Below are 27,956 nucleotides of genomic sequence, written 5' to 3' on the forward strand. Positions count from 1 at the left end.
AAAGCCTTCTTCCTGAGCAAGTCCGTGAGCAGGACGTTATAACAGTCAGCCGGTAGCCACGAGTAGTCAGAGACTGAAGACATGGAGAGCAGCGTGGGAGCATCCCTGGGGGATGCTGGCAGACTGATGTGACAGGGCGCAGTGCTTAGGGAAGAGAGTGCTGGCAGGAGCCTCTTGGAGGGCATCGGAGTTTGTCCAGGCTTGCCCCTGGCCCTGGATAGCCTTGAAGCGGGAAGCACAGGTAAAGTTTCTCATTCAAAGTCAGCAAATCTCCCTGGACCTGGTGATGAAGGAAGGTCATCTCAGGAGAGAGTAGAGAGAAGATGACTAAATGAGGTTGGCTTTTGGACCTCTTTGGCTTGGAGCAGAGTGTGGGAAGCGGTCCAGTGCTGTGTTTCTTGGCCGGCTGTGGGACAGGAGACGACAGTGCATAGCGGGGGACCTTGCGCTTGTGCTTGTTTTGCCTCTCCCTGCCCTTCCCTGCTTGCCACTTCTGATTCATCAGCTTCCCTCCCATGCCCTCCGCCAAGGGCTCTTGAAGGTGGCTTCCCTCCCTTGGTCATGCACGTTGCCGTTCCTTGAGTCCCTTGTAACCCATGTGAGCCCCCCTCCCCTATTCTTTTCTGTGGCACCTTTGACACCTGCTAGGGCTGTGTTTCCAGGCCACAGGATCTTGCACGGGACATCAGAAGAGAGGGGTCCATTCCCGAGTTCCTTGGGACCCTTTTGAGTCCCTTCTTGGGTGCCAGTGGATTTATTTGCACACAGACTGATGTGTATGTTTCAAAGAGTGGTGGTCCTGCTCACAATGTGACTTCAGAAAGATGAATAGGACCGGCATGGATTTCTAGGATAAATGAATGCCTTTAGTTGTGTCTTCTCCATCTGGCTCAGGATGAGTTCTGAATAGTCTTCCTCCTGTAGAGCCTCCCTCCAGGTTCCTGGCTTAGGTGAGAAAATGAAAAAGGCAGGCTATAGATGTTGTGCAAGCTGTTGCCTCTGGAGCTAAACTGCCTGGTCTACTTACTAACTGCAGTTTTGAACCAGTTATTTAATTGGCCTATGCTCCATTTCCCCATCTATAAAATGGGGATAAGCTGTAACTTTACTTACATTACTGACATTACTTAACATTGCCTAGAATTGCCTAGCACATAGTGAGCCCTCTAAAAATGTTTACTATTTTCATGCATGAGTTAGTTGCATGAAATTTCATGCAAAATTTTTCTTTGGTACTTGCATACATGCCAGATGGGAATGATCCCCAGGGAAGCTTCTAGAATCATTGTGACTCCATGAAAGTTCTTCACTCAAGTTTTTATTTTTCTGCTCCCACCAACTTCAAGGTTGTGTTTTGTTCCAGGAAGGAACAAAGAGGAGGGTCCCAACTGACAGGAGAAGCAAAAGGCGGAGACCAAAAAAAAAAAAATGAACACAACCTAACCCAAGAGGGCGAGTTCACCAGAAGGACATGGGAGGATGGTAACTCTGGGGACTGATCATTTTATGCCATCTGCAATGTTTTCATTGCAGTTCTCAGGGGGACAGGATCCCTCATATCATTCATTCCTTCATTCATTCGTGCATTCAGCAAACATTTTCAAATATTCCTTCTATATCTGACATTGGGCTTGACACTGGGAGGGCATAGCATCCAAGCAGCTCGAGGTTTGGTGGTACTTTGTGGCCTGCCCGCCTTCTTTCTTTCTTTCTTTCTTTCTTTCTTTTCTTTCTTTTCTTTCTTTTCTTTCTTTTCTTTCTTTTCTTTCTTTTCTTTCTTTTCTTTCTTTTCTTTTCTTTCTTTTCTTTCTTTTCTTCCTTCCTTCCTTCCTTCCTTCCTTCCTTCCTCCCTCCCTCCCTCCCTCCTTCCCTCCCTCCTTCCCTCCCTCTTCCTCCTCCTCCTCTTCCTTTCCTTTCCTTTCCTTTCCTTTCCTTTCCTTTCCTTTCCTTTCCTTTCCTTTCCTTTCTCTCTCTCTCTCTCTCTTTCTTTCTTTCTTTCTTTCTTTCTTTCTTTCTTTCTTTCTTTCTTTCTTTCTTTCTCTCTCTCTCTCTCTCTCTTTCTGTCTTTCAGAGCAGGAATGAAAGTTCATTTAAAAGTTTTAGAACATTAGGGAAAGAAAAGAAGGAAGGTACAGATGGGAAGGCCAGGTGGGCAACTGGAGAAACCAGGTACACCATAAATTTAAACATCTTCTGATTGACGGTTGAGTTTGTCTTAAAGACCTGGGATCCATAGAAAGGAAATGTTTAGGTTAAAATAAAAGATTGTGGAGACCAAGGTTCTTCTGAAGTCTTATAGTGGCTGCCCTTAAAGACAGATAGATAGATGACAAATGCTTTCTATTTAGACCTTTAAAAAAGTGCTAGACTCTTATTTAATCTCTTCAGGATTGGGAGGGCCTGGAAGAAAAAGATCTAGCTATGTGAATAGACATTCTTTACAGATGCACATTTTCCCCACAAAGGACAGCTTTGCAGGACCATTTCAAAATATGGCAAAGAAACATGTTTTGGGATAAAATTTTTTGATTTTCTTCCTTGTCTTGTAATGTTATGCCAGTGTCAGGTTGGAAAGTAAGTCATGATATTCAAGGTTAAATAAAACCCATCTGATGAGTATTTATGGTTTGTAGGGCATGACTCCCTCCCTAGACCCCTTAGATAGGAATTTGGGCAAGGTAACTTTAGTCCTCAGGAGGTAATTAGGTTTAGATGATGTCATGAAGGTGGGGCCCTCATGATGGAATTTAGTGCCCTTACAAATAGAGATACCAGAGAGCTTGCTCTCTCTCCCTCTTTCTGACTCTCCCCGGCCATGTGAGGAGACAGCAAGAAGGTGGCCGTTTGTAAGCCAGGAAGAGAGCCCTCATCAGAACCTGACCATGTTGACCTCTTGATCTTAGACTTCCAGCCTTCAGGCAATGAGAAAATTAATTTCTGTTGTTTAAGCCACACAGTCTGTAGTCTTTTGTTATGGTAACCTGAGCAAACTAAGCTACTGAAGTCTTAAAAGTGCTGTTCTAGAGAACTCTCAACAATCAATGTTGGGTACATTGTGCAGTTATTTCCTGTAGATTGAATAATCCCGGACCTCTCACTGCCTTGGAAGAGGCCTCAGCCAACAGGATTCTCCCAAACTTTGCAGAAAGCTCTCTAAAGCTCTCAGTTTGATACAGGTGTCTGAGCAGCTAGAAATGTGTGGTGGACTTAGCAGGCCACTTTACATGGGGATCTTGAAGGAAGTTACATAGAAATTCATCACAATTAAATCCTTCCATATTCAACTTATTAATTAAAAGAGATCAAAACAGCCTTAAGGAGGAGCCTTAACAAGCAATGGAACTTTTTGTGTAATTACTTTCGGAAAGAACAACTCGAAATCATCTGCCAAAAGCATTCCTGTTGGCAGGCCAGCGCCGGCATCCTTGTGAGGCTGGTGTAGAATTTCTTCGAGCAAGAACGTTCATCTAATTACCTGAAGGTTTGCAAGTCTCGGCAATTCTCTGGGGGCCAGTCCCAATCAAAATCAAAATTGGGGCGGGAGGCACATGTCTGTCCTGACTGACACAGCCAGTTGTTAACACGGGTCCTTAAAGGGCTCTGGCCCAGGCTTTCTCTCTTTGGAGGCCTGAGCTGCAGATAGCAGCTCACATGCGAGGTTGCAGGTCACTCCAGCCGTGGCCATGAGACAGCCTTGGTCTTGTCTGAGGGCTTCCTGGGGCCTTACTCCCATGTGGAGGAAATTCCAGCCAGGCTCTTTCATTTGTAAAATCATTTTAATTTCTCTCTAGCTGTAAAAATGAAATAGACCCATGGCACTAAGTGTGGAGAGTTTAAACAACTAAGTATACAATGACAGTAAATTCATCACTCAGCAATAACTAGTATTTACGTTTCAGTTTATATCCTTTGAAGAACTTTATATATCTATATAAATATACATGTATGTGGCTAGGTAGGCCAGGTCATTATATTTATATAGTTGTGATTATGCCCTACATAGGATTTTATGGCCTGACTTAATAAAAGTAATATAAGAATAGGATAATAAAAAGCAATATAAGTAGATACACGTAAAAGAGACGCTGGTAGCTGGACCCTCCATGTCAGAGGCAAGCATTTTAAGCCATTTTTCATCCCAGTGATTCTGGTGGATGAAATCACTCCAAGTAAAGTGCTTACTTTTTTTTTTTTTTTTTAATTCCTTTTAATTTTGTAGAGATGAGGTCTTGCTATTGTTGCCCGGGCTGGCCTGAAACTCCTGGGCTCAAGCAATCCCCTCTTCCCCCTGGCCCCCGAACACTTTGGCCTCCCAAAGTACGGGGATTACAGGCATGAGCCACTGTGCCCGACCTTATGTGGTTTTGAGCATCCGCTTGAAATGGGATCTCCCCATCCTCTCCTTTGAAAGACAGGAAGAACATGGAGTGTTTCCCCTTTCCCATCCCAGGCTCTGCCAATCACATTTTTAATTTTTCCAATCTGAATTGAATAGCTTTATTGCTTTCGCTCATAAGCTTAAGCCTTTCTTTATTAACTTGAAACCATACCTTTGGACCTCCCAGTCTGAAAGATGGTGGTTTGAGGGGAGGGCTTAGCACCTCTTCATTTCTTTCTTCTTTTTTGCAACTTGTCTTCTGTATTACTGACTCATAGAGTGACAGGCACTTACATTTGTTCTCTGTCTGAAATTTCCATGATTCTCCTATTAATTTCAAATTCAAAACCAAAGATTTTGTGAATATGATTACTATGATTATATAAATATTACTCACTGCAGAAACAAATATTATATAATTAATCCCATAACATTTACTTTTTGTTTTCTCCAGACAGGGTCTTGCTCTGTCGCCCAGGTGGGAGTACAGTGGCATGATCATAGCTCACTGTAGTCTCAAACTTCTGGGCTCAAGGGATCCTCCTGCCTCATCAGCCTCTCAAAGTATTGGGATTACAGATGTGAGCCAGCACACCCCACCTAGTGCGGTAACATTTATAGGAGAAAATAATAGATAAATTGGAAAGAAGACTGAAGGAGGGAGGGTGAGCCCACTCTCATTGTATTTATTTGATATTTGATATTGATGCTGGCTTCTCCTTCTCACTAAGTGTATGCAGTTTCTGCCTCCCGGGTTCAAGTGATTCTCTTGCCTCAGCCTCCCAAATAGCTGGGATTACAGGCATGTGCCACCATGCCTGGCTTGTATTTTCAGTAGAGACGGGGTTTCTCCATGTTGGTCAGGCTGGTCTCGAACTCCCAACCTCAGGTGATCTGCCCGCCTGGTATGTAATTTCTTTAACTCACTGGTCCTCCTTGGCACTGATTTACAACACCTGCTCCCACCGTGGTCTTCTGGGCTCTCACCCATTGTTAGAATCCATCTCATGAATTGGATCTCATTTTCTCTCATTTCTTGGATTCCTTTTGCATGTTGCTGAAATAATTCACTGAGTGATTCTTTTTAGGTGATGTCTATGAATTGTAAACTTCCTTTTATTTATTTTTTTTGAGATAAGGTCTCGCTCTGTCTCCAGGTTAGAGTGCAATGGCACAATCATAGCTCACTGCATTCTTGAAACCCTGGGCTCAAGGGATCCTTCTGCCTTAGTCTCTCTGATAACTGGGACTACAGACGCATGGCACGAGGCCCAGATTCTTTTCTTTTTTTTTTTTTTGAGACTGAGTCTCACTCTGTCTCTAAGGCTGGAGTGCAGTGGTGCGATCTCGGCTCACTGCAACATCTGCCGCCTCCTGGGCTCAAGCAATTCTCGTGCCTCAGTCTCCCAAGTAGCTGGGACTACAGGTGCTCACCATCATGCCTGGCTAATTTTTTGTATTTTTCGTAGAGATGGAGTTTTACCATGTTGGCCAGGCTGGTCTTGAACTCCTGACCTCAAGTGATCCACCCACCTCAGCCTCCCAAAGCGCTGAGATGACAGGTGTGAGCCACTGCGCTTGGCCTGTTTTCGTATTTTTTTGTAGAGATGGGGACTTGGTATGCTGGCTGTTCTGGAATGCCTGCGCCTCCCACAGTACTGGGATTACGGGCCTTTGCCACCACACCCAGCCAAATTGTAAACTTTCTAAGCCCCTATCTTGATTGGATTTTGACCGGGTGTAAATTAATTTTTCCTGTGAGGTTCAGGCCGCTTGCTCCACTGTCATCTCGTGTCTGATGCTGCTGACGTGTGGTTTAATGTCAGCATGATCACCTTCATTAGAACGTTGTCCGTCCTTTCCTCTAGGGCTTTGGGTGCTTTCTTGAATTCTGATGTTCTGAAATTTTATGAGGTTTTGGCTCCTTGTGAGTCTTTTCATTTATCCCATATAGCAGCTGACAGGCATTTTCAGTTTCAACCTTCATCTCATCCGTTCTGGGAATTTCTCTTCTACTATTTCCTCTCCGTGGTCTCTGTTCTCTTGTTCTGAAATGCATCTGCAATAATTTGCTGTGTATACAGTTTGAATTTGCTTTCTTATTTCGTCAGTTTTTTAAACGCTCTTAAATTCCTCATCTGAGACTTTTTTTTTTTTTTTTTTTTTTTTTTTAAAGCAGCCTCTCAGCTCTCCCTGAAGCATTACATTAAAATTCTTCCAAGGTCTCTTCTTTTTTCCAGAATCATCCTTGTTGTGACTAGGGTCACCTTTTCTGTCCTGCTGTGGGTGATGCTGGTTTTCTTCAAGTGTCTGGCAGCCCTTGTTTGGTCATTGCCATTCCTGCGTTTCTGAACGGGACGGGCTGTGATAAGAGGCAGGTTTTAGAAGCAGCCTCTCTCCCTGAATGGGACCAATGGCTGCAAACCGTTTTATAGCAGTGGGGCATGCTGACCAGCAGGCTTCATTTTAGGGTTCGAGACTGGGAAGGGGTGAACAGGATGCCCCATGTAAATGCCAGGGGAGGAAGGCCTTGCCCTGGGGGATCAACCTCAGATCTTCTCAGGCAGATCACTGCTTGCTTTTTTTTTTTTTTTTTTTTTTTTAATGAGAGACAGAGTCTTAGCTCTGTCGCCCAGGCTGGAGTACAGGGGTGTGATCTCGGCTCACTGCAACCTCCGCCTCCTGGGTTAGGGTGATTCTCCTGCCTCAGTCTCCCGAGTAGTTGGGACTACAGGCGCGTGCCACTGTGCCAGGCTAATTTTTGTATTTTTAGTAGAGACAGGGTTTCACCATGTTGGCTAGGCTGGTCTTGAACTCCTGACCTCAAGTGATACACCTGCCTCGGTCTCCCAAAGTGTTGGGATTACAGGTGTGAGCCATGATGCCTGGCCTGCTTGCTTTTAAGAGGATCTTTTTCTAGGGGTGGGAAACCCAGCAAGCTGATCCAAATGAAAGACTTAAATCAGTCACCCCTGGTCCACCCTGTCTCCAGTCCAGATCCTAGCACCTGCCAACTGAGACTACTCTCTGTGGGCTCTCAGAGCTTCTCCCTCCACCACTTTCTTTCCAGTTTGCCTGCTTTTTCAGCCTGGCTTCCCTCTGCCCAATTACATCTGTAAAGATGGATGAATTCATCCTGCCCTCCAGGGATCTGCTAAAGTTTTTGGGCCGATGATGGTCTTTCCCTGATATTCTATGCACATGTATTTATTTATTTATTCATTTATTTGAGACAGAGTCTCACTCTGTCATCCAGGCTGGAGTGCAATGGCATGATCTCGGTTCACTGCAACCTCCAACCTCCCACCTCCCGGGTTCAAACGATCCTCCTGCCTCAGCCTCCCGAGTAGCTGGGATTACAGGCGCGTGCCACCATGCCCAGCTAATTTTTGTATTTTTGGTAGAGATGGGGTTTCACCATGTTGGCCAGGCTGGTCTCGAACTCCTGACCTCACGTGATCCGCCCCTGCCTTGACCTCCCAAAGTGCTGGGATTACAGGCATTAGCCACCATGCCCGGCTATAAATATAATTAAACAAATACAATTTGTACTTAAAAATAATATACATCTGTGTTTATGCATTTATTCCATTTTGTTCCCTACATCATGACTGTAATGGAATTTTAGGAGAGAGAAATGTGTTCATTTTACTCACTTGAAATACTTTTTAGAGTTAGTGGTATATTATAAAGATTTTTGGACGTCATTAAAATTTTAGTAAGCCTCATTGATCCACAACATACTCTTATACGTATGTACTTTGCTTATTGATTGCTATATTTTTAGCTGTTCTTTTTTTCTTGTTTTCATCATTTTTTTTTTTTTGTCATTAAAAATACAATGCAATGCCTTTTCTTGGTACACAAATCTTTGGCTACATCTGAGGACAGATTAAAAAAAAAATAGAATTACAGGATCAAAGAGCCAGAACTATTTTTTTCAGACTTGTGATGCAAAATGGCCAAATTACTTCCTCTGAACTGTTGTTTCAATTACTGTGAAGTATCAGTCCCATTACATTCTCACCAGCATGTCAAAAACAACTTGAAACAGGGCTGGGCGCAGTGGCTCACGCCAGTCATTCCAGCACTTTGGGAGGCCGAGGTGGGCAGATCATGAGGTCAGGAGTTCAAAATCAGCCTGGCCAACATGGTGAAACCCTGTCTCTACTGAAAATACAAAAAATTAGCTGGGCATGGTGGCGGGCGCCTGTAATCCCAGCTACTTCAGAGGCTGAGGCAGGAGAATGGCGTGAACCTGGGAGGCGGAGATTGCAGTGAGCCACGATCGTGCCACTGCACTCCAGCCTGGGCGACAGAGCAAGACTCTGTCTCAGAAAAAAAACAACAAACAAACAAAACAAAACAAAACAAAACGAAACAAAAACTTGAAACAAAAACCCTCCCCCATTGAAAAAGCAGATAACATGGTCAGGCATGGTGGCTCAGGCCTGTAATTCTAGCACTTTGGGAGGTCGAGGCAGGAGGATCCCTTGAACCCAGGAGTTTGAAACCAGTCTGGGTAACACAGCACAACCTCAGTCTCACTCCCCCCCCACCTTTTTTTTTTGTAAAAAATAAGCAGAAAAGAGCATCTTTTAAAAAATTGTATTTCTTTGGTTACTTGTGAGATCAACTATTGTTTTTGCATACTTTATTCTTTGTCTTTCCAGTTTTGTGAATTATCTGACCATAGAGCCTTTGCGTTCCCTGTTTTCCTATTACCTTTATTTATGCTGTTTATAATGTTGAGAAGTTTATATTTTTACACTGGCAAGGCTATTCATCTTTTCCTTTGTAATTTCTTTTGTTTTACTTAAACTCTGAGTGTCTCTTAACTATGAAAGATGAGTTAAGTATTTACATGTATTTCACTCTAGGCTTTTCATTTTTATTTTTTAGTTTTCTCCGCTTAAACAGTCTCTTATTTTGTTCATGTCTCACTGCATTAAGTAGAATTTCGGGGATAGTGTTATTTAATAGTAGACATAATGGGCTTCTTGTCTTTTTCCTTGTTTTATGGTAATGTCTCTGCCTGATTTTCAAAGGGGAGGGCATGTAAGGTGATTTTTTGGGGTGTAAGAATAAAAGGAGGAAATTATACTTTACTGATTATCTGCAGTAGAGAATGACACTGGCGCCTTCAATTGCCCATGTGCCCTCTGGTCTGGTGTGAAGTGTTTAGGAAAAGGAGAGCATCTCACACTGGGAGGTATTGACAGTGGTACTTTCCAGTGACTTGTGACACAAGTGCCTGGTTAGGGGGATTGTATTAGTCCGTTTTCAAGCTGCTGATAAAGACATACCTGAGACTGGGCAATGTGCAAAAGAAAGAGGTTTAATTGGACTTACAGTTCCACATGGCTGGGGAGGACTCACAATCATGGAGGAAAGCAAGGAGGAGCAAGTCACGTCTTACGTGGATGGCGGCAGGCAAAAAGAGGGTTTGTGCAGGGAAACTCCCCCAACCCTGTCCTTTTTTTTTTTTTTTTTTTTAAACCATCAGATCTCTTGAGACTCATTCACTATCACAAGAACAGTGCAGGAAGGACTTGCCCCCATAATTCAGTCACCTCCCACCAGATCCCTCCCACAACATGTGGGAATTCAAGATGAGATTTGGGTGGGATTGCAGCCAAACCATATCAGGAATTGACAGATTACATTAATTTGCTTCAACTAGACTAATAGATAATGGGCAAGAGGCTTTATAAAACACCTACCAAGAAACCTCAGCTTTTGATCATGCTGATCTAGCAGGCCCAAGTAGACCCCCGGACAGTGATCAAGTTGACATTTCCTTTGCTTGCAAAAGGAGCCCTTCATTAGTTACTCTATGAGTTAGAACACTGAGGAGTTCATCAGATTGGACAGAAGTTGGTCAAAACGATGAACAAACTTCCAAAAGACAATTTAAAATGGAAATCTCTATTGACTCTCACTGGCCTACATCTTTGAAATGAGATGGAAGACGGCTGCAGGTGGCTTTTGTGCCACAGTAAAGTGTGCGTCTTATTTTGGGGCAAAGTTCTCAAAAGAATTGTCAAACACAAATAAGAGTGGCATGCTTTTTGTCATAAACAGTCAAATGATCCACATTTTCTGGTCTTTTCTGAGGTGGCAGGATGTTGTTGGCCATACACAGTTAAAGATGACATTTTAACAAAGATTGAGGAAATCACTGCTTCTCAAAGGAACCTTATGCTATGGAAAGAACATTTTTTAAAATAGATGTTTTTGGAAATGTTTCAACTATTATGTGATTTTGTAGCTTAAAAAAAAATGATGGTGAGTGCATTATCTACAAACTCTACTCCGTAAAGTTCAAAAATCTGGAAACAGAACTTTGTCAGCTGTGTGAGAAACTTCCAAATGAAGAGATCAAGGGAGTTTCAGACTCATTTGTTAAAAATATGAAAATGCAACTGCTTTCAGTTTGCAAAATCATCCGTTGACGTTAGGGAAGATGAAACTTTACCAGCCAAATGTCAGCAAAAACCTTGGCATGCTTGTCAGATGGAATTGAAGAATGAATATTATGACTTCGTAAATACTGCCAATGACATTTTTCTTCCATTCGAATCTGTGTCTCTTACGGAGGTGTATTTTTGGTTATGGCAGACATGAAAGTAAAGTCTGGAAATAAGCTCAACCCAAAACCAGATCTTCAAATCACTGTATAACAAAGTGTTATGTCAAGGTTTTCAATAACTGTGAATAATATTAAATCATCTTGTTTTTGCGAAAAAAGAAAAAAAATCCAATTTCTGTATCTTGAGAGCAAAGTTATTCATTTAACTAGTGTTTTAAAATTTATTAGTCTGGAGTTGCATGTAGAATTCCTATATTTCAGGATGTTATCTATTTATGCTTTCTATATTTGTTTTAATAAACTTGTCAGAGATTTGTTGTTTATTGCTTTTGTTTTGGAGAACTAGCTCTTTCAAGTTATCTGTTTTCTAATTCACTGCTTTCATTATTTCCTGTTTTTTTCCATTTTCTTAATTTATTTTGTTGTTATTTTTTAACTAAGAAGTTAGCATTGAGGACTTAGTTTTTTTCTTCTTTAAGATAAAGAGAACGTTTAAATAACAAAACTTTCTTTCTGAATGCTCCTTTGCTACACTCTGATTTTTAAAAATAAGTATTATTTTTGTTATTTTAAATAATAAGTGTTGTTGCCATTTTCTTTACTTTAAAGATAGCCTGTAATTATAACTTTAATTTAAACATTGACCTAGGAGATATTTTGGGGAACGTAATAAAATTTTCAATTTTAGCTTCTATTCTATTTTTAAATTTTTTTTTATTTCCATAGGTTTTTAGGGAAGAGGTGGTGTTTGGTTACATAAATTCTTTAGTGGTGATTTGTGAGATTTGGGTGCACGCATCACCCGAGCAGTATACACTGAAAGTATTGACTTTTATTATTGTCTCTACTTATATTCAACTATGGTAGACCAACTTTTGAAATACCTATGCTGAAGTTTGCTCTGTGGTCTTATATCTGATAATTTGACGGATCTCTGGGGGACACACACACACACACAAACGCACACATTAAATTAGCCTTCATAGCACAATACCCACTTTTCTTCATATCCTTTTTGTTTCTATTTTTTATCCAGGTAATTTATCAGAGGCTTAGAGGGTGTCTTTAAAGACTTCAACAATTTTTTTTTTTTTTTTTTTTTTTGAGACGGAGCCTCGCTCTGTCGCTCAGGCTGTAATGCAGTGGCCGGATCTCAGCTCACTGCAAGCTCCGCCTCCCGGGTTCACGCCATTCTCCTGCCTCAGCCTCCCGAGTAGCTGGGACTACAGGCGCCCGCCACCTCGCCCGGCTAGTTTTTTGTATTTTTTAGTAGAGACGGGGTTTTACCGTGTTAGCCAGGATGGTCTCGATCTCCTGACCTCGTGATCCACCCGTCTCGGCCTCCCAAAGTGCTGGGATTACAGGCTTGAGCCACCACGCCTGGCCGACTTCAACAATTTTTAAAAATTATGTATGTATGTATGTATGTATGTATGTATGTATTACTTTTTTAGAGACAGAGTCTTGCTTTGTCGTCCCGGCTGGAGTGCAGTGGCAACATCATGCTCACTGCAGCCTTGACTTCCTGGGCTCAAACGATCCTCCCACCTCAGTCTCCCAAGTAGCTGAGGCTACAGGTGCGCACCACCATGCCAAGCTATTTCTAAATTTTTCATAGAGATGAGGTTTTGCCGTGTTGCCCAGGCTGGTCTGGAACTCCTGGCCTCAAGTTATCCTCCTGCCTCAACCTCCCAAAGTGTGGAGATTATGGGTGTGAGCCACTGTGCCCAGCCAGTTTTTCTTTACATTTAAATTATTTTTACTTTACAGTGCTATGATACGGTACATAGAAGTTTATGACTCATATGCTATCATTTTGAATTTTACCCTCAAACATAAAATGACCATCATCCTTCACTTGTACTTCACTGTACTTCAGTGTTTTTTAGTATGAATTGTTTGAAGTGAGAACTTTATTTTCTGTTACATTTGATTTAAAATATTGCCTCATGATTTACTTCGTAAACTTCTCTACTTATTTTAAGTGATCCTTTCAAGGTGGCAGGAGGTGGAGATAGTGTTGTTTTTGTGGCTGCTTCTAGAGGAACCTTCAGAAGCCGTTATTACTCTGAAGGAAACTGAATCTCATTTTGTTTTTTTGTGAGGTGCTCTGTCGCCCAGGCTGGAGTGCAGTGGTGTGGTCTCGGTTCACTGCAGCCTCCGCCTCCCAGATTCAAGTGATCCTCCTGCCTCAGCCTCCCGAGTAACTGGCATTACAGGTCCACACCATGATGCCTGGCTAATTTTTGTATTTTTTAAGTAGAGATGGCGTTTTGCCGTGTTGGCCAGGCTGGTCTCAAACTCCAGATCTCAAAGGATCTGCCTGCCTTGGCCTCCCAAAGTGCTGGGATTACAGGTGTGAGCCACCATGCTTGACCGGTAACCTGTATTTTCTACCTGAATGCTCGGAGCATTTCTCCTTATCCTTGAAGTTCGAAATTGTCACTTGGAGATCTACCTCTGTCAGTGTCTTAAGCTAACATGGGTGCTTTTTTTGCTATCAACATAGAAATGCAGAATAAAATAGAAAAACATATTAAACGTGTCACTGTGCTGGTCATCTGCCTGCTTTCTTATGGATTTATCTGCCTTTTTCTCCTACTGGGCATGGTAGGGCTTGATGTTTGCAAACTACATTTCCAGATTCCCTGGCAATAGGCTGCTGACTGATTTGGCCAAAGGGAGGCACCAGCAGGAAATGAAAAGTCGGCAAAAAGAGATAGGCTGGGGTATTTTCCCCATCTCGATCTGCTTTTGACAAATGTCAAAGCCAGCAGTGGCTATGTCTTTTCAGTGGTTCTTGCTTTGAATCTTGGCAGAGCAAAGCCTTTCCATCTCTCCTTTTAGTTCCTATTGGGCAGCCCCTACCACGGTGCTAGATCCTTTAGGGAAACTCAACTTTGAGGCTCTGATAGTACCACCCTCTCCCTACGTCCTTTCAGGTTGGGGGTGGGAATACGTTGCTGCCATCTCTAATCTCTGCTAAGTATCTCTGTTTGGCTTTTCCACCCTTCCAACAACTTAGTAGATGGCTGTTTTAAATCCTCCTGTTGAACGGCCTGATATAGGCTCTGTTTTCCTGGCTAAGCTCTGATGAATAAAATCAGTTAGTTTGGAAAGAAAGGAAGGAATGGGAAACTCAGAGCCCAGGGACATAAGCATAGGAGTGGGTACCACTCAACAGCAGGAACCTCCCTGTCCCCCAGAAAGCTCTGGTGATGGGGTTTTAATGTTCATGCAGAGACAAAAGATGTGGTCTTGGAATGGCACAGGCACGAAACAGGAAATGAGACTCCGGTTTCCCAGCCCCCTGAAATTCATGGACTAAATATTTATGTTTCCCCAAAAGTCATATGTTGAATTTTTTTTTCTTTTTTTGAGATGGTGTATTGCTCTGTTGCCCAAGCTGGAGTGCAGGGGCGCGATCTTGGTTCACTGTGACCTCCACCTCCCGGGTTCAAGTGATTCTCCTGCCTCAGCCTCCCAAGTAGCTGGGATGACAGGCATGCACCACCATGCCCGGCTAATTTTTGTATTTTTAGTAGAGACAGGATTTCACCATGTTGGCCAGGCTGGTCTCGAACTCCTGACCACAAGTGATCCACCTGCCTTGGCCTCCCAAAGTGCTGGGATTACAGACACGAGCCACCACACCTGACCATATGTTGAAATTCTTATTGCCAATGTGATGGTATTAGCAGATAGGGCCTTTGAGAGGGATTAGGTCATAATATAGTGAGCCACTCATCTCTTAAAGGCCCTATCTGCTAATGAGTGAGAGGTGGAGGCCTCATTCGCTAATGAGGTGGAATCCTCATGAATGTCCTCTTATAAGGGGACAAAGAGACCAGAGCTCTCTTTGCCGTCCACCTCATGGGGACACAATGAGTAGAGGGCCACCTGTAGACCAGGAAGAGGGTCTTCATCAAGAATTTGATCAAGCTGGCACCCTGATTTTGGCCTTCCAGGCTTGAGAACCATCAGAAACAAATGTTTGTTGTTTAAGCCACATACTCTGTTTTATTAGGTTGGTGCAAGAGTAATTGCGGTTTTTGCCGTTAAAAGTAATGGCAAAGAGTAATGGTTGGTGCAAGAGTAATGGCAATAACTGGTATTACTCTCGCACAACCTAATAGCAACTTACTATTCATGGATGAAATGTTTGTGTTTCCCCAAAAGTCATATGTTGAAATTCTTTTTGAGACGGAGTATTGCTCTGTTGCCCAGGCTGGAGTGCAGTGGCCCTATCTGCTAATACTGTCACATTGGCAATAAGAATTTCAACATGTGGTCGGGCGCGGTGGCTCATGCCTGTAATTGCAGCACTTTGGGAGGCCAAGGCAGGTGGATCACTTGAGGTCAGGAGTTCGAGACCAGCCTGGCCAACATGGTGAAATTCTGTCTCTACTAAAAATACAAAAATTAGCCGGGCATGGTGGTGCATGCCTGTCATCCCAGCAACTTGGGAGGCTGAGGCAGGAGAATCATTTGAATCTGGGAGGTGGAGGTTACAGTTTTCACTTACAAGTGGGAGCTAGATTCAGTCTCACCACTGGCCCAGCAAAGTAGCAGTGATGCTTATTTCTTCCCAGAGCAATGGCTGCCAAAGACAGATGCTACAGTGACAAATCAAAACTCTAAGCCAGTGTTCCAGGGGATGCGCTGTCCAAATGTACACTACCTGTGTGGTGCAGGATTCTAAGTTAGGGAATTTATCTAATTACTGCTTCCAAACTGGTGAGACGCCCTGTGTGATGGACGGGGATCTCTGTGAACTTGGAACTCCAATGGGAAAGCGTCACCTGTTGTAAAGGCTACTGGGGTTCCTCCCCTCAACAATGACAGGCCGCACTGGGAAACAGTGCATCACCTAGGAAAATCAGGGTAGTACAAAAAGAGGATTAGTGCCTTCAGAAATGGAAATTATAGAATGACATTCTGAAGAAAAATATGAAATAAGTCAGTTAGAAATGGTTAAAAGGGCCAGGCGCGGTGGCTCACACCTGTAATCCCAGCACTTTGGGATGCTAAGGTGGGCAGATCACTTGAGGCAGGAGTTCGAGACCAGCCTGGACAACATGGTGAAATCCTGTCTCTACTAAAAATACAAAAATTAGCCAGGCATGGTGGTGCACATCTGTAATCTCAGCTACTTGGGATGCTGAAGCAGGAGAATTGCTTGAATCTGGGAGGCGGAGCTTGCAGTGAGCTCACATTGCACCACTGCACTCCAGCCTGGGCGACAGAGCGAGACTCTGTCTCAAAAAAAATTTTTAAAAATGGTTAAAAGGTGAAAGAAAGTATAAGAATCATAATGAAAGATTCATACTCAGTGAAAAATAAGAGGTGTGTTTATAAAAGAACCAAAGTAAACTTTTGGAAATGGAAAATATAGTCATTTAAATAAAAAATTCAGCAGACAGGTTCAACCACAATTCAGTAAAAACTGAAAAGAGAAATTGTAAATTTGCAAATAATTTGAGGAGATTACTTCTGAGATACACAGAGAGGTAAAAATGTGAACAATTAAAAGAGTTTAAGGAACATGGACAATACTATGAGGTATCAGTCAAGACTTAGTTCAAGAACCAGCAACCACTCTGGGTATTTTAAGCAGGCAGGGATTTAATATGAGGGATTTGATGCTTGTGTAATTGTTCAAGGGTTGAAGGAGTGGATTTTAGGTGGTGGTCCGGCATGACTTCCAGAATAATTCAAAGCCAACTCTCCAGGAGAGTTTCTACCACTGAGGCTGCCACTGCAGTATGTTGTCCCTGCAACATTCTCTTGACTTCCCAACATTTGGAGAATGGTCCCCTAGAGCTGTGATCTGGGGATTCAGAAGCCATTGCTACCACCCCCATAGCTGCTTTGTCACAGCCAAGAAACTGGAGTGTGAACAATGGAATGTTGCTGCAGGAAAATGTCATGTTTTCATGTCTTCTTTTCTGTAGAAAGTCACACATGGCAAGGAAACAGTGACATGCTGGAACCAGCTCATACTGGCTTGTGAGAACCCACTTTTACATTCTGAAGGATTTTGTGAGGTGATTTTTAAATGCATCTTTTTTTTTTTTTTTTTTTTTTTTGAGACAGGGTCTCATTCTCTGTTACCCAGGCTGGAGTACAGGGGTTTAATCTTAGCTCACTGCAGCCTTGAACTTCTGGGCTCAAGCAATCCTCCTACCTCAGCCTCCCGAGTAGCTAGGACTACAGGCACATACCACCATGCCCGGCTAATTGTTTTATTTTTTGTAGAGATGAGGTCTTGCTATGTTGCCCAGTCTGGTCTTGAACTCCTGGCTCCCACCTTGGCATCCCAAAGTGCTGGGATTACAGGTGTGAGCCACCACACTCAGCCTATGTGTTCATTCTTAAAAATGGAATATAAACTTACCATGAAATAAATTTAAAAATCAAGGTAATAAAAATTTAAAATTCATCACTTCCTAATCGTTTTGCTACATTTTACTATTATTTGTGATTTTGTGGTTAATGTAGTCTTGTGTGTGTGTGTGTGTGTGTGTGTGTGGCGGAGATGCTGCATGGCAGTATGCTGGTATACTGCTGTACATCTCTTTCCAAATCCATGTTTAGTGGCACATGTTGGGAGCTTGGAATTGGCCCTTGTGGGAATATTTACACCATGAAAATGGAAAACGCTACACATCAAGAGTGCTTCTTTTTGAGAGCGAGTGCTAAACATTTACCAGTATACCACTGCCTTCACCTCATGTCTATATTGCAAATTTTGTGTAAGAGTTTTTGAATATTAGAACTAACTTTCATCCCGAACCTTAGTAGCAAGAGAGTCTGGAAAATAGTTATTGGCTTCCCAGCTTCCTTGGTCAGATGAACTATGAATAGCTTTTGGGTGAACCAGTCAAGAGAATCTAGCTTGAACAGAGAGGCCCAACGTACATCTAATAAGAGCTTATGAAAAAGAAAATGAAGAGATTTGGAGAGTGCCTATATCTGAAAACATAATGACTTAGAATTGTCCAGAATGAGTATGAATAGGTGAACAGCAAGTATACCTATAGATTTCTCATCAGAAACAAAACATTTTCTAAGTGCTAAGGAAATCATTAATTTAAAATTCTCTACTAGGTTAACCTTTGTAATTCAAATGAAGTTGAAATAAAGACTTTTTAAGACAAAGACTTAGAAAGCTTGCCATTTATAGCCCCTTATTTACATTTACACATCACTGAAAAAGAAATTGAATCTGGAAGGAAAGAGTAGCCTGCAAGAACGAGTGATGAGCAGAAAATTGGCAAACTTGTGGAAAAGTTTAGATAAGCATCGGTTGTAAGAAACAATAATACTGACTAATTTTGGGGGAAAAGGGGTTAAAAATAAGATTGAAATTAGACACTGGACAATAACATAGAAGGACAAAGCAGTGCAAAAATTATAAACAATCCAATACATAAAGATGAAAAGCACACCTGTAGCAGAAGAAATTGAATGGGCAAAAGCCATACAAAAAGATGCTTAAGCTAGCAGTCAAGGAAATCCAATTAAAAATGAAACAGTCTGCTAATACCAAGCTTTGGCAAGCTATCGGGGAAATTGACACACTCCTAGACTAATGGTGGATCTGTAAATTGTCACAATCACTAAGGTGGTTTTAAAACACATCTAAACATTCTCTGATACTCCATTTTTCAAAAGGTGGAGTCTAATTCCTTTCCCCCTAAGTGTTGGCTGTATTCGGTGACACAGTTCTAATGAAAATAATGTGGCAGAAGTGACGGTGTGTGATTTCCAAGACCAAGTCATAAGAGTCCCTGATCCTGTCTCTTTGATCACTTGCTTGGGGTGATCCAGCTCCCCTATGGAGAGACCCACAAGAAAGTGAGACCTTTTGTGAACATCTCTTTCCAAATCCATGTTTAGTGGCATCATGTTGGCAACCATGTGAGTGCTCCCAACTTACATGAACAAAGAGCTATGTGAGTGTGCCATCTTGGAAATGGATCCTCCAGCCCCGGTCAGGCCTTCTGATGATGGTGGCCCCAGTCAGTGTCTTGACTGCAATCAGAGAAGACTCCTTGAGCCAGAACCACCCAGCTAAGCAGCTCCTGATTCTGACCCACAGAACCTGAGCTAATAAATATTTATTTTAAGCCACAAAGTTCAGGAGTAATTTATTATATATCAATAAATAACTATTATATACTAATAAATAACCCAATCACTTTGGAGTGCAATTTCACTAAATCCAATAAAGGTAAAGATTTGCATACTCAACAAGCAGGTAGTATTTTATTAGGTATGCAGTTCAGAGAACTACGAAGAGACACATGGGGATATTCATTGCAGCACACTTTTCCATCAATTGTGTAATTTATACAATTGGGTATTTGTACAATGGAAAACTGTTGAGCAGTTAAAAATTAATTAACTAGGTGTATGTGTATGGATTTAGATAGATCCCAGAAAGCCAATATAGAGTGAACCATGCAGGTTGCAAAAGCGTATGGAAGGTGTAATATCATTTACGTAAATTTAAAGATAGACACAGCAATAATACAATATATTCTATATAGTTACATCAAAATGTGGACAAATTTAAAAGCATGGACAGTAAGGATATGTTCCACCTCCAGAATAGAGTTGTCACTGTGGAGGGAGGGAAGTGAAGGAATAGAGTAGGTGGTAAGGATTTCAGTGTAGTATGTTATTTCTTTAAAAAAAATCTAAGCAAAGAAGGCAAAATATCATTAAATCTGGGTGGTGGGTACATGGGTGCATTATGGTATGTGCTAAAATTTCTGTTTCTTTGAAATACTCTTCATTGCCATTAATGCAGATTTTCATTCTGTTACTGTTTTTGGATTTCTCCTTTGTTTGCAAATGTCTGCACCTTTTCCAAACTGGCTTACCTCTCAGCTTATTGCCTTTTCTTTTTGTCTTGACATCTCTTCTTCTCACTCTGATATTTCTTTATGAATTTGCATCCCTATGTCATAGACACCTTGCTGAAAGTTTAGGTCATAAAACAGAAAGTTTGTAAAATTGTCCTTTCTTGTATTATATCATTGTTGCCAATAGGCTTTTGCTCTACTTCTTCTTGAAAGTTCTTCCTTCTCTAATGATGCAGAATTTTTACACAGAACTACTACGTTAGTGTTTTTGCTTACTCATTCTTGTCTGATTTGAGATCTGTCCAAACCCAGTGTTTGCCAACTGGCATGCCCCTGCAGGATTTTAGCAAGGGAATAAAACTGTTTTATAAGCGTTTAGCCAAATGTCCAGGGTCTAGCTGGCCTTTGTCGAGAGCATCTTTGCTGGAGTAAGATGAGATCTTCTTGTCCCCACCACGTAGCTCTTGAACTGAGAGGAGGAGATATGTATTTCTGGGTTATTCGAGGCCTTCTGCGGTTTTTTTCCTTTCTGAAGCAATGCTTGAAAAATCATGATCCCCATAGGTCGTTACTCCTGGGGTCCTTCTCACCAACACCTGTGCCTTGCAGCCAATTTCTCATCTTCATGTACAGGGTTCATGTCTCAGACCTTCCATTTCTAGCCACCTTGCATACTGGGAGTTATGATCCATGAGTAGCTAGAGGAAAAAGGTTGTTGCTTCACAGTGGCGGAAAGGTCAGTGGTGGGATTTGAACTTGGCTGCTTGAATAAAGCAATTCCAACACAGTCAGAAGGGTGATTGCCTGCTGTTCTCGTTGGTCAAGGCTGCACCACTGATTATTCGTCATTCTAATCCTAACTGTAATGATTTTATGGAAGCTTCTTCCATACCCTGGCATTGGTGTCGTTGAGAATATCACTATTTTGTTGTGCTTTCGTGGTTGTTTTTACAGGAATTTGGCAAAGGCTCTATCAGGGCTGGTTAGGCTCTTTAACCTTTAGCATGCAAGATCAATATTGCCCCTCGTATGTCTGGTAATTGTAGGACATGGATTGCCGTCAAGTCTGCAAGAGATGCCATGTACTTCTCCAGCACCCTATAGAGAGCTCAGGAATCAACTGAAGTCTTTCAACTTCTTTCAGAAGTCCATCTAAGACTTTTAAGAAGTCTTAAGCTCTTTGAAAAAGTTTCAGGGACAAGTTAAGATGCATTTCTCCAAATGGTTTTCTTCCTCTCTCTGTGGTTCATTATCACAAATCTATACAACATAAATTAAATACTTTAGAGCTGTGCTTCTCAAACTATTTGTGAGGAAGGACCAGTTTTAATTTTTTTTTTTTTTTTTGTTTCAGTCTTGTGTAGACTGATACTTTAAAAAAATACGGTAAGAAAGAATTACCAGGAAAAATAAAAGAAGCAAAAATATACAAAAATCAAGTCCACTGGTCATGTGCTTAGAAGTTGGGGCAATGCTCTAAATTGGTATTTCAATGCTTTCTCTCAATTCTTGTACTTATCTCACTGCAGACCAGCAACAAATGGTGTGCAATTGGCAGTGGTCTATAGACCACACTTTGAGTAGTACTGCTTTAGAAGCCCTGCAGAACACTCAGGGCTTTGCTCAGAATAATATACTACCCTCCTGCAATGTGCCTGGGTCTTTGGTACTGTAGAGGAAAAAAAAAAAGAAGGTATATTAATGTGGGTTCTCCAAAGATACAGAATCTATCTATCTATCTATCTATCTATCTATCTATCTATCTATCTATCATCCATCAATCATCTATCACGTATCTCTATTTTTCTATCTATCTATCAATCATCCATCAATCATCTATCATGTATCTCTATTTTTCTTTCTATCTATCTATCTATCTATCTATCTATCTATCTATCTATCTATCTATCTATCTGTATCACTTTAAAGAGATTTATCGTAAGGAATTAGCTCATGCAGCTACAGACTCTGAAAATTCCACAGTCAGCTGGCAGCAAGCTGAAGACCCAAGAGAGCTGACGGTATAGTTCTAGTCTGGTTTGAAGACCTGAGAATCAGATAGTGAAAAGCTCCAGTCCAAGTCTGAGTTCAAGGGCAGAATAAGACGGATGTCCCAGCTTGAAGACAGTTTGAAGAACAAATTCTTTCTTACTCAGTGTGTTCATTCCATGTAAGCCTATTCATTCTATTCATTACTGGATGAGACCCACCCACACTGGAGAGGAGAATCTGCTTTACTCAGGCTACCAGTTCAAAAGTTAACCTAATCCAGCAACACCCTCACAGACACTTCCAGAATAATGTTCAACCAAATATCTGGGCAACCCATGGCCCAGTCAAGTTGACACATAAAATTGACCATCACAAAAGGGCATCATTTCAAGTTAATGTGAATGACGCTCTTTAGTTATTTAATTAATTTTTTTATAGACAAGGTCTCCCTCTGTTGCCCAGGCTGGGGGGCAGTGGCAAGATCATAGTTCACTGCAGCCTCAAGCTCCTGGGCTCAAGTGATCTTCATATCTCAGCCTCCTGTGTAGCAGGGACTACAGGCATACACCACCATGCTTGACTAATTTTTCAATTTTTTTTCTAGAGATACAGTCTTACCATATTGCCCAGACTAGTCTTGAACTCCTAGCCTCAAGTGATCTTCCAGCATCAGCCTCCCAAAATGCTGAGATTACAGGTGTTAGCCACCATACATGGCCTCTTTAGTATATTACTCTGTCAAGAAATGTACCAGTTCCTTGACCCCATTAACAGGAGCCATCTCTTTTGGTTTTAACCTCTCAATATCTTTTCTTTGATATGACCATTTAGCCAGCCTTCCTGGCACCCAGAAAATGGACTCTTCTTTGGCTCTGGCAGTTTCCATTCAAGTAGCCCCTTCTGCATGATACTGCCAGAGCTTGCTGACACCATTCAGCACTGGAACCCGCTGGTGCTTTGCTGCTCACACCTGATCCCTCAGCACAGTGGTTTACATGCCAGCCTCTCCCTGAAGCTTGCCCTTTGTCAGGTCTCACTGACCCTCCTTTGTAATCCAGTATGTAATCCAGGCATCAATCTAATTCGTCCATGACTTCTTGTTGCCCCTGCATCCTGCTTCATATAATCCTTAGCAAATAATTACTGGTGATACTCACTGAGCAGATGCCTGGTGCTAAGTACAGTGCTTTCCGTATTGTATCTTTTTAGAGTCAGAGTCTTGCTCTGTCACTCAGGCTGGAGTACAGTGCTGTGATCATAGCTCCCTGAAGTCTCAAATTACTGTACCCAAATGATCCTCCCACTTCAGCCTCCCGAGTAGCTATGACTGCATGTGTGTACCACTGTGCCCAGCTAATTAATTAATTAATTATTATTATTATTATTTTTGTCTGTGTAGAGACAGGGTCTTGCTCTGTTGTCCAGGCTGGTCTGGAAATCTTGACATCAAGTGATCCTCCCGCCTTGGCCTCCCAAAGTGCTGGGATTACAGATGTGAGCCACCATGCCTGGCTGTTTATCTTATTTAATATTTACAACAGTACTGTTCTCTTCAGTATGTATTAAAACCCTAGTTTTACAGAAGAGGAGACAGGCTGACAGAGGTCAAGCAACTTATTTACCTAGCTAATAAGGGCAGAGGTAGGATTAAAATCTAACACTGTTTTTGACTAGAAAGTGCTGGTTTTTTTTTTTTTTTTTTTTTTTTTTGGAGGTGGAGTTTCCCTCTATGACCCAGGCTGGAGTGTGGTGACACAATCTCAGCTCATTGCAACCTCCACTCCCGGGTTCAAGTGATCCTCATACCTCAGCCTCCCAAGTAGCTGGGATTACAGGCACCTGCCACCGCACCTGGCTAATATTTGTATTTTTAGTAAAGATGGGGTTTCACCATGTTGTCTAGGCTGGTTTCCAACTGCTGCCTTCACCTCCCAAAGTGCTGGGATTACAGGCATGAGCCACTGCACCTAGCCAGTGCTTAACCATGAAACCACTCTGCCTGTCTTAGTTTCTACTGCTGTAACAAATACCTTAGATTAGCTAATTTATAAACAACAGAAATTCATTTCCTACAGTTCTAGAAGTTGGGAAGTCCAAGATCAAGACACCTATAGATTTTGCCTCTGGCGAGGGCTGCTCTTGGCTTCCAATATGGTGCTTTGTTGCTGCATTTTCACATGGTGGAAGGCAGAAAGACAAAAGGGCCTTGCTAGTTCCTTCCAGCCCTTTTATAATGGTATTAATCCCATCCATGAGGGGAGGAACGCTCATGGACCTAATCAGCTTCTAAAGGCTCCATCTCTTAATACTATCACATTAGAGTCTTAGGTTCCAGTGTATGAATTATTGGGGGCCACATTCAGTCAGACCATATCACTGGCTTACATAAAATACAGAAAGATTGTTTTCATGACAGTCGCTTAAATATTTCACAATGAGTGAAACTGCTGTTGCAAATATTTATTTATTTTTGTTTGTTGCCCTGTATAGAAGGATCCATCTTCAAGTTTTAGTTTCAGGACAAGATTTGTCTTTGCTTGAACTTATATATTTCTCTCCCCTTAGCCAAGGAGAGAATCTTAAAGCTTGGGTTTCCCTAGGCAGCTTGGAGTGAAATTTAGTCCTTAATTGCAGCAGCTGTTTTTAGCTTATTTAGGATAATGTTCTTCCCTTTCTTGAACATGACTTTATATATCTATATGGATGGTTCAATTGCACGTTTTCTTTCCCACTAGATTTGAGCTTTTTGAATTCAGAGACTAAATGAACTGAATGTGTACCTAATTTTGTAAGCTGCCTTTTTTTTTTCAGAAGCAAATTATGTTGGTATATCAAGTGGGATTCAGTTGTGACCAGTTTTCTTTGCAAAGTACTCAACATTTATTCTGTGGCTGAACTGGGGCGTGGGTTGGGTATGTTTGCTTGAATATAACATCCTTATTATGACTGTAAAATTTTGTGTAACGAATCCAAAGCCGCAGACAACCAGGTAAAAGGTGACAATAGGAAGATATTTATAAAATGCTGAGAAACTAGAGTGATGCATGGTGGAATGGAAGGAATGCTTTTTGTACCGACCTTAGTGGGTCTTGTTCCAGGTAGCAAATTCGATAAGAACACAGCAGGTGTCTTTCCATGCTTCTGAAGACTTAAACATTGGTTAAGATAGCAGCTGGTGAGGCTCATCTAGTGAGGCTTAGCTAACAAATTAGATAATATCAGAGCAGGTGTCTTCCCATGTTTATGAAGACTTAAACATGTTAAGATAACAGCTGGTGAGGCTCACTGCGTGTAGGACTGGTGCTGAGGGTGAAGTTGAAATCACACAAGAAGTGTTAGCCAGGGTTGACATCTCATTTTCTGGACCATGGATGTCTCAGTCTGTTTTGTGCTGCTATAACAGAGTACCTGAGACTGGGTTGTTTACAAAGAGCAAAGATTTGTTTCTTACAGCTCTGCAGGCTGGGAAGTCCAAGGGCAAGAGTCCTCCATCTTTCAGGGGCCTTCTTGCTGTGTTGTCCTGTAGCACAAGAGGAAGAGAGCATGAGTGTTATTAGAGAATGAAAGAGACAGAGAAGGGAAAGAGGCTGAATTCATTTTTTTTTTTTTTTTTTTGAGACACTCTTGTTGCCCAGGCTGGAGAGCAATGGTGCGGTTTCAGCTCACTGCAACTTCTGCTTCCTGGGTTCAAGCAGTTCCTCTGCCTCAGCCTCCCGAGTAGCTGGGATTACAGGTGTGCACTACCACGCCCAGCTAATTTTTTGTATTTTTAGTAGAGATGGGGTTTCACCATGTTGGCTAGGCTGGTCTCGAACTTCTGACCTCAGGTGATCTACCTGCCTAGGTCTCCTAAAGTGCTGGGATTACAGGCATGAGCCACTGCAGCCAACTGAACTCATCCCTTTATCAGGAACTCACTCCTGTGATAGGTAACCTACACCTGCAATAACAGCATTCATTCTGCCCTCATGACCTACTCACCTCTCAGAGGTCCCACCTCTCGACACTGTAGCATTGGGGATTAAGTTTCTGACACATAAAATTTGGGGGAGACATTCACATTATGGCAGTGGGTATCAGTCCATACTCAAATGACCATGACACACAGTCCCAAGAAATCAGGATTGGCCTTAAGGAAAAGGTAGAGTAGTCTTAATTCATATATGCGATTCTCCCTTTTAAAGCTTTTTCGTCTGAAAATTAACTTGGAGAAGAAAGGAGGTGGTCATCAAAGTGTTCTTCCAGAGAAAGATTCTTGTATTCTGTTTAAATATAAGGATAGATTTGGGAACATCTGACTTGTAACTAGCTGAAGATGTACCCCTTATAATTGGCAAATGCATGTGCCCTTTGTAATCAGTATCATGCCATTTGCGATTGTCCTGTGGATGTACATGTTGTTAGCCATGGAAAGAGTTAAGGGTGAAGGGATGGGTTGCAAGCTGACAGTTGGTTCTTGCCTCAGCCATGTGTCTGTTTTACTTTTTGGGGTCCCGAGCATTTGGGAGAGTTGTCCCAGTTGTTGTGATGAGCAAAAAGCACCTTTGATAGAAATAGAGAAACCAGGAAGTGTAGCCTACTTTGTAGGAAGATAATTAATTCATTTTTAGACGTTTTGAGTTTGAAATGAGGGTTTGACATCCGGGTGGAAATGTCTGGCGCTTAGCTGGGGCTGCTTAATGGAAATAGCATGTAGGATGCTGGAGTTCTAGAACAACTTCTGTCACTAACTGGCTTTGTGCTCCTGGTTAAACCTTTTAATTTTCAGGGGTTTCACAGGTTGAGTGCTGCCCAGTTTACCTTCCAGAAGCTCTGATACAAAGGTGTTCTCTACCCACTCCTTGTGATTGACTCCCTGTGCTTCCTGCCTGTTGGCCCTAATTCTGCTCAGAGGTTTATCCATACTCTTAATCCCCCTTGCTAGATGGGGAAGCAGAATATGAAGCATTTGGCGTCTTGTTCAAAGTCATGGAGAGCATCATTGGACAAGTTGGGCCAGGAGCTGTGCTCTTTCTGCTTTAGAGATGATCATCTTCCCAGCTGCCTTTCCTCTTTCTTGTCTTTGCTTGTTCTTCCATTCTCTTCCATTGTCTTTGCTGTCCTTTTATCTCACATCTCTTTTTTCATAGCCTTGACCCTCCAGTCAGTCTTGCATTAGTGGAAACTTCTAAGCCCCACTGATGACCATCTGGGTGCAGGAGCTTTTTTCTATTGGTCTAAAAGGATGCTTTAAATTTGTGTGAGAGTGCTGGAAGCAGCTTCATTGTGGGACACCTGAAGGCTGCCACGCCCCTTTGCAGCAGGGCAGGTGTGATTAGCATTTCAGAATGTGTGTGATTAGCATTTTAGAATGTGTGTGCTCACACACCACTCATGTAAGCAGCATCTGCATCTTAACCAGGCTTGGCAGCTGCTTCTTGAGATGCAGACCATTGCATGTACTTACTTAGAGCTTGGGCATTTCCTACCTGTTTTGAGTGCTGTGTGAGTGCGACGTCTGTATTATCTGGGAGAAATGAGACACTTGGATCTCTGCTTGATCACAGCCAAGACATGTAGTCCCTGGGCATGCCAACACTTCTGGGATTCTCAGTCCTTTCTTACAAGCATCAAGTGAGAATTTATCAGGCCAAGGAAAGGAGTCAAGGGTGTTGCCATTTGCATAAAGAGATAGTTTCATGGTAATGTGGTGTGCCATGATTAACAAGGACAACATGGTTCAAATTCATAATTAAATGGGGAAAATGAAGTAAGATGCACAGTGAAGAAATGGGAAGAACCTGAGTTCCTTTGGAAATTGCTCAGGTCATTGGGACCCTGGAAATATCCTGACTTTCCCACTAGAAATATTGTTATTTTTACAATGACACCGGCCATCTGAAAATCAGATGGTCCTTTAAGAAAGGAAAGGAAGAATGAATGATGATGTCTTTCTTTTCCCCTCCCCTGTTCTCTTTTGGGCAGGGAAAAGATGCCGTTCCACCATGTGACCGCTGGCTTGTTGTACAAGGGGAATTACCTCAACCGATCACTCTCTGCTGGCAGTGACAGCGAACAGCTGGCTAATATCTCCGTGGAGGAGCTCGATGGTAAGGAGCCTACTCTGTTTGGGGGGTTGTCC

General features: G+C 42.1%; 1 protein-coding gene across 4 annotated transcripts in view; it reads left to right on the top strand.

The window, feature by feature from the left end:
* Positions 1–27,956, top strand: part of CALN1 (calneuron 1) — a 660,470-nt gene that overhangs the window by 137,118 nt on the left and 495,396 nt on the right. For all 4 annotated transcript variants that reach the window (XM_025379137.1, XM_025379134.1, XM_025379136.1 and 1 more), the window contains one exon: positions 27,800–27,924. In XM_025379137.1, the coding sequence (XP_025234922.1) occupies positions 27,807–27,924 (118 nt within the window). In that variant the 5' untranslated portion in view covers positions 27,800–27,806. The remainder of the gene's footprint in view (positions 1–27,799; positions 27,925–27,956) is intronic.

The sequence above is a fragment of the Theropithecus gelada genome, chromosome 3 (genome assembly GCF_003255815.1).
Source record: "Theropithecus gelada isolate Dixy chromosome 3, Tgel_1.0, whole genome shotgun sequence".
NCBI lineage: Eukaryota > Metazoa > Chordata > Mammalia > Primates > Cercopithecidae > Theropithecus > Theropithecus gelada.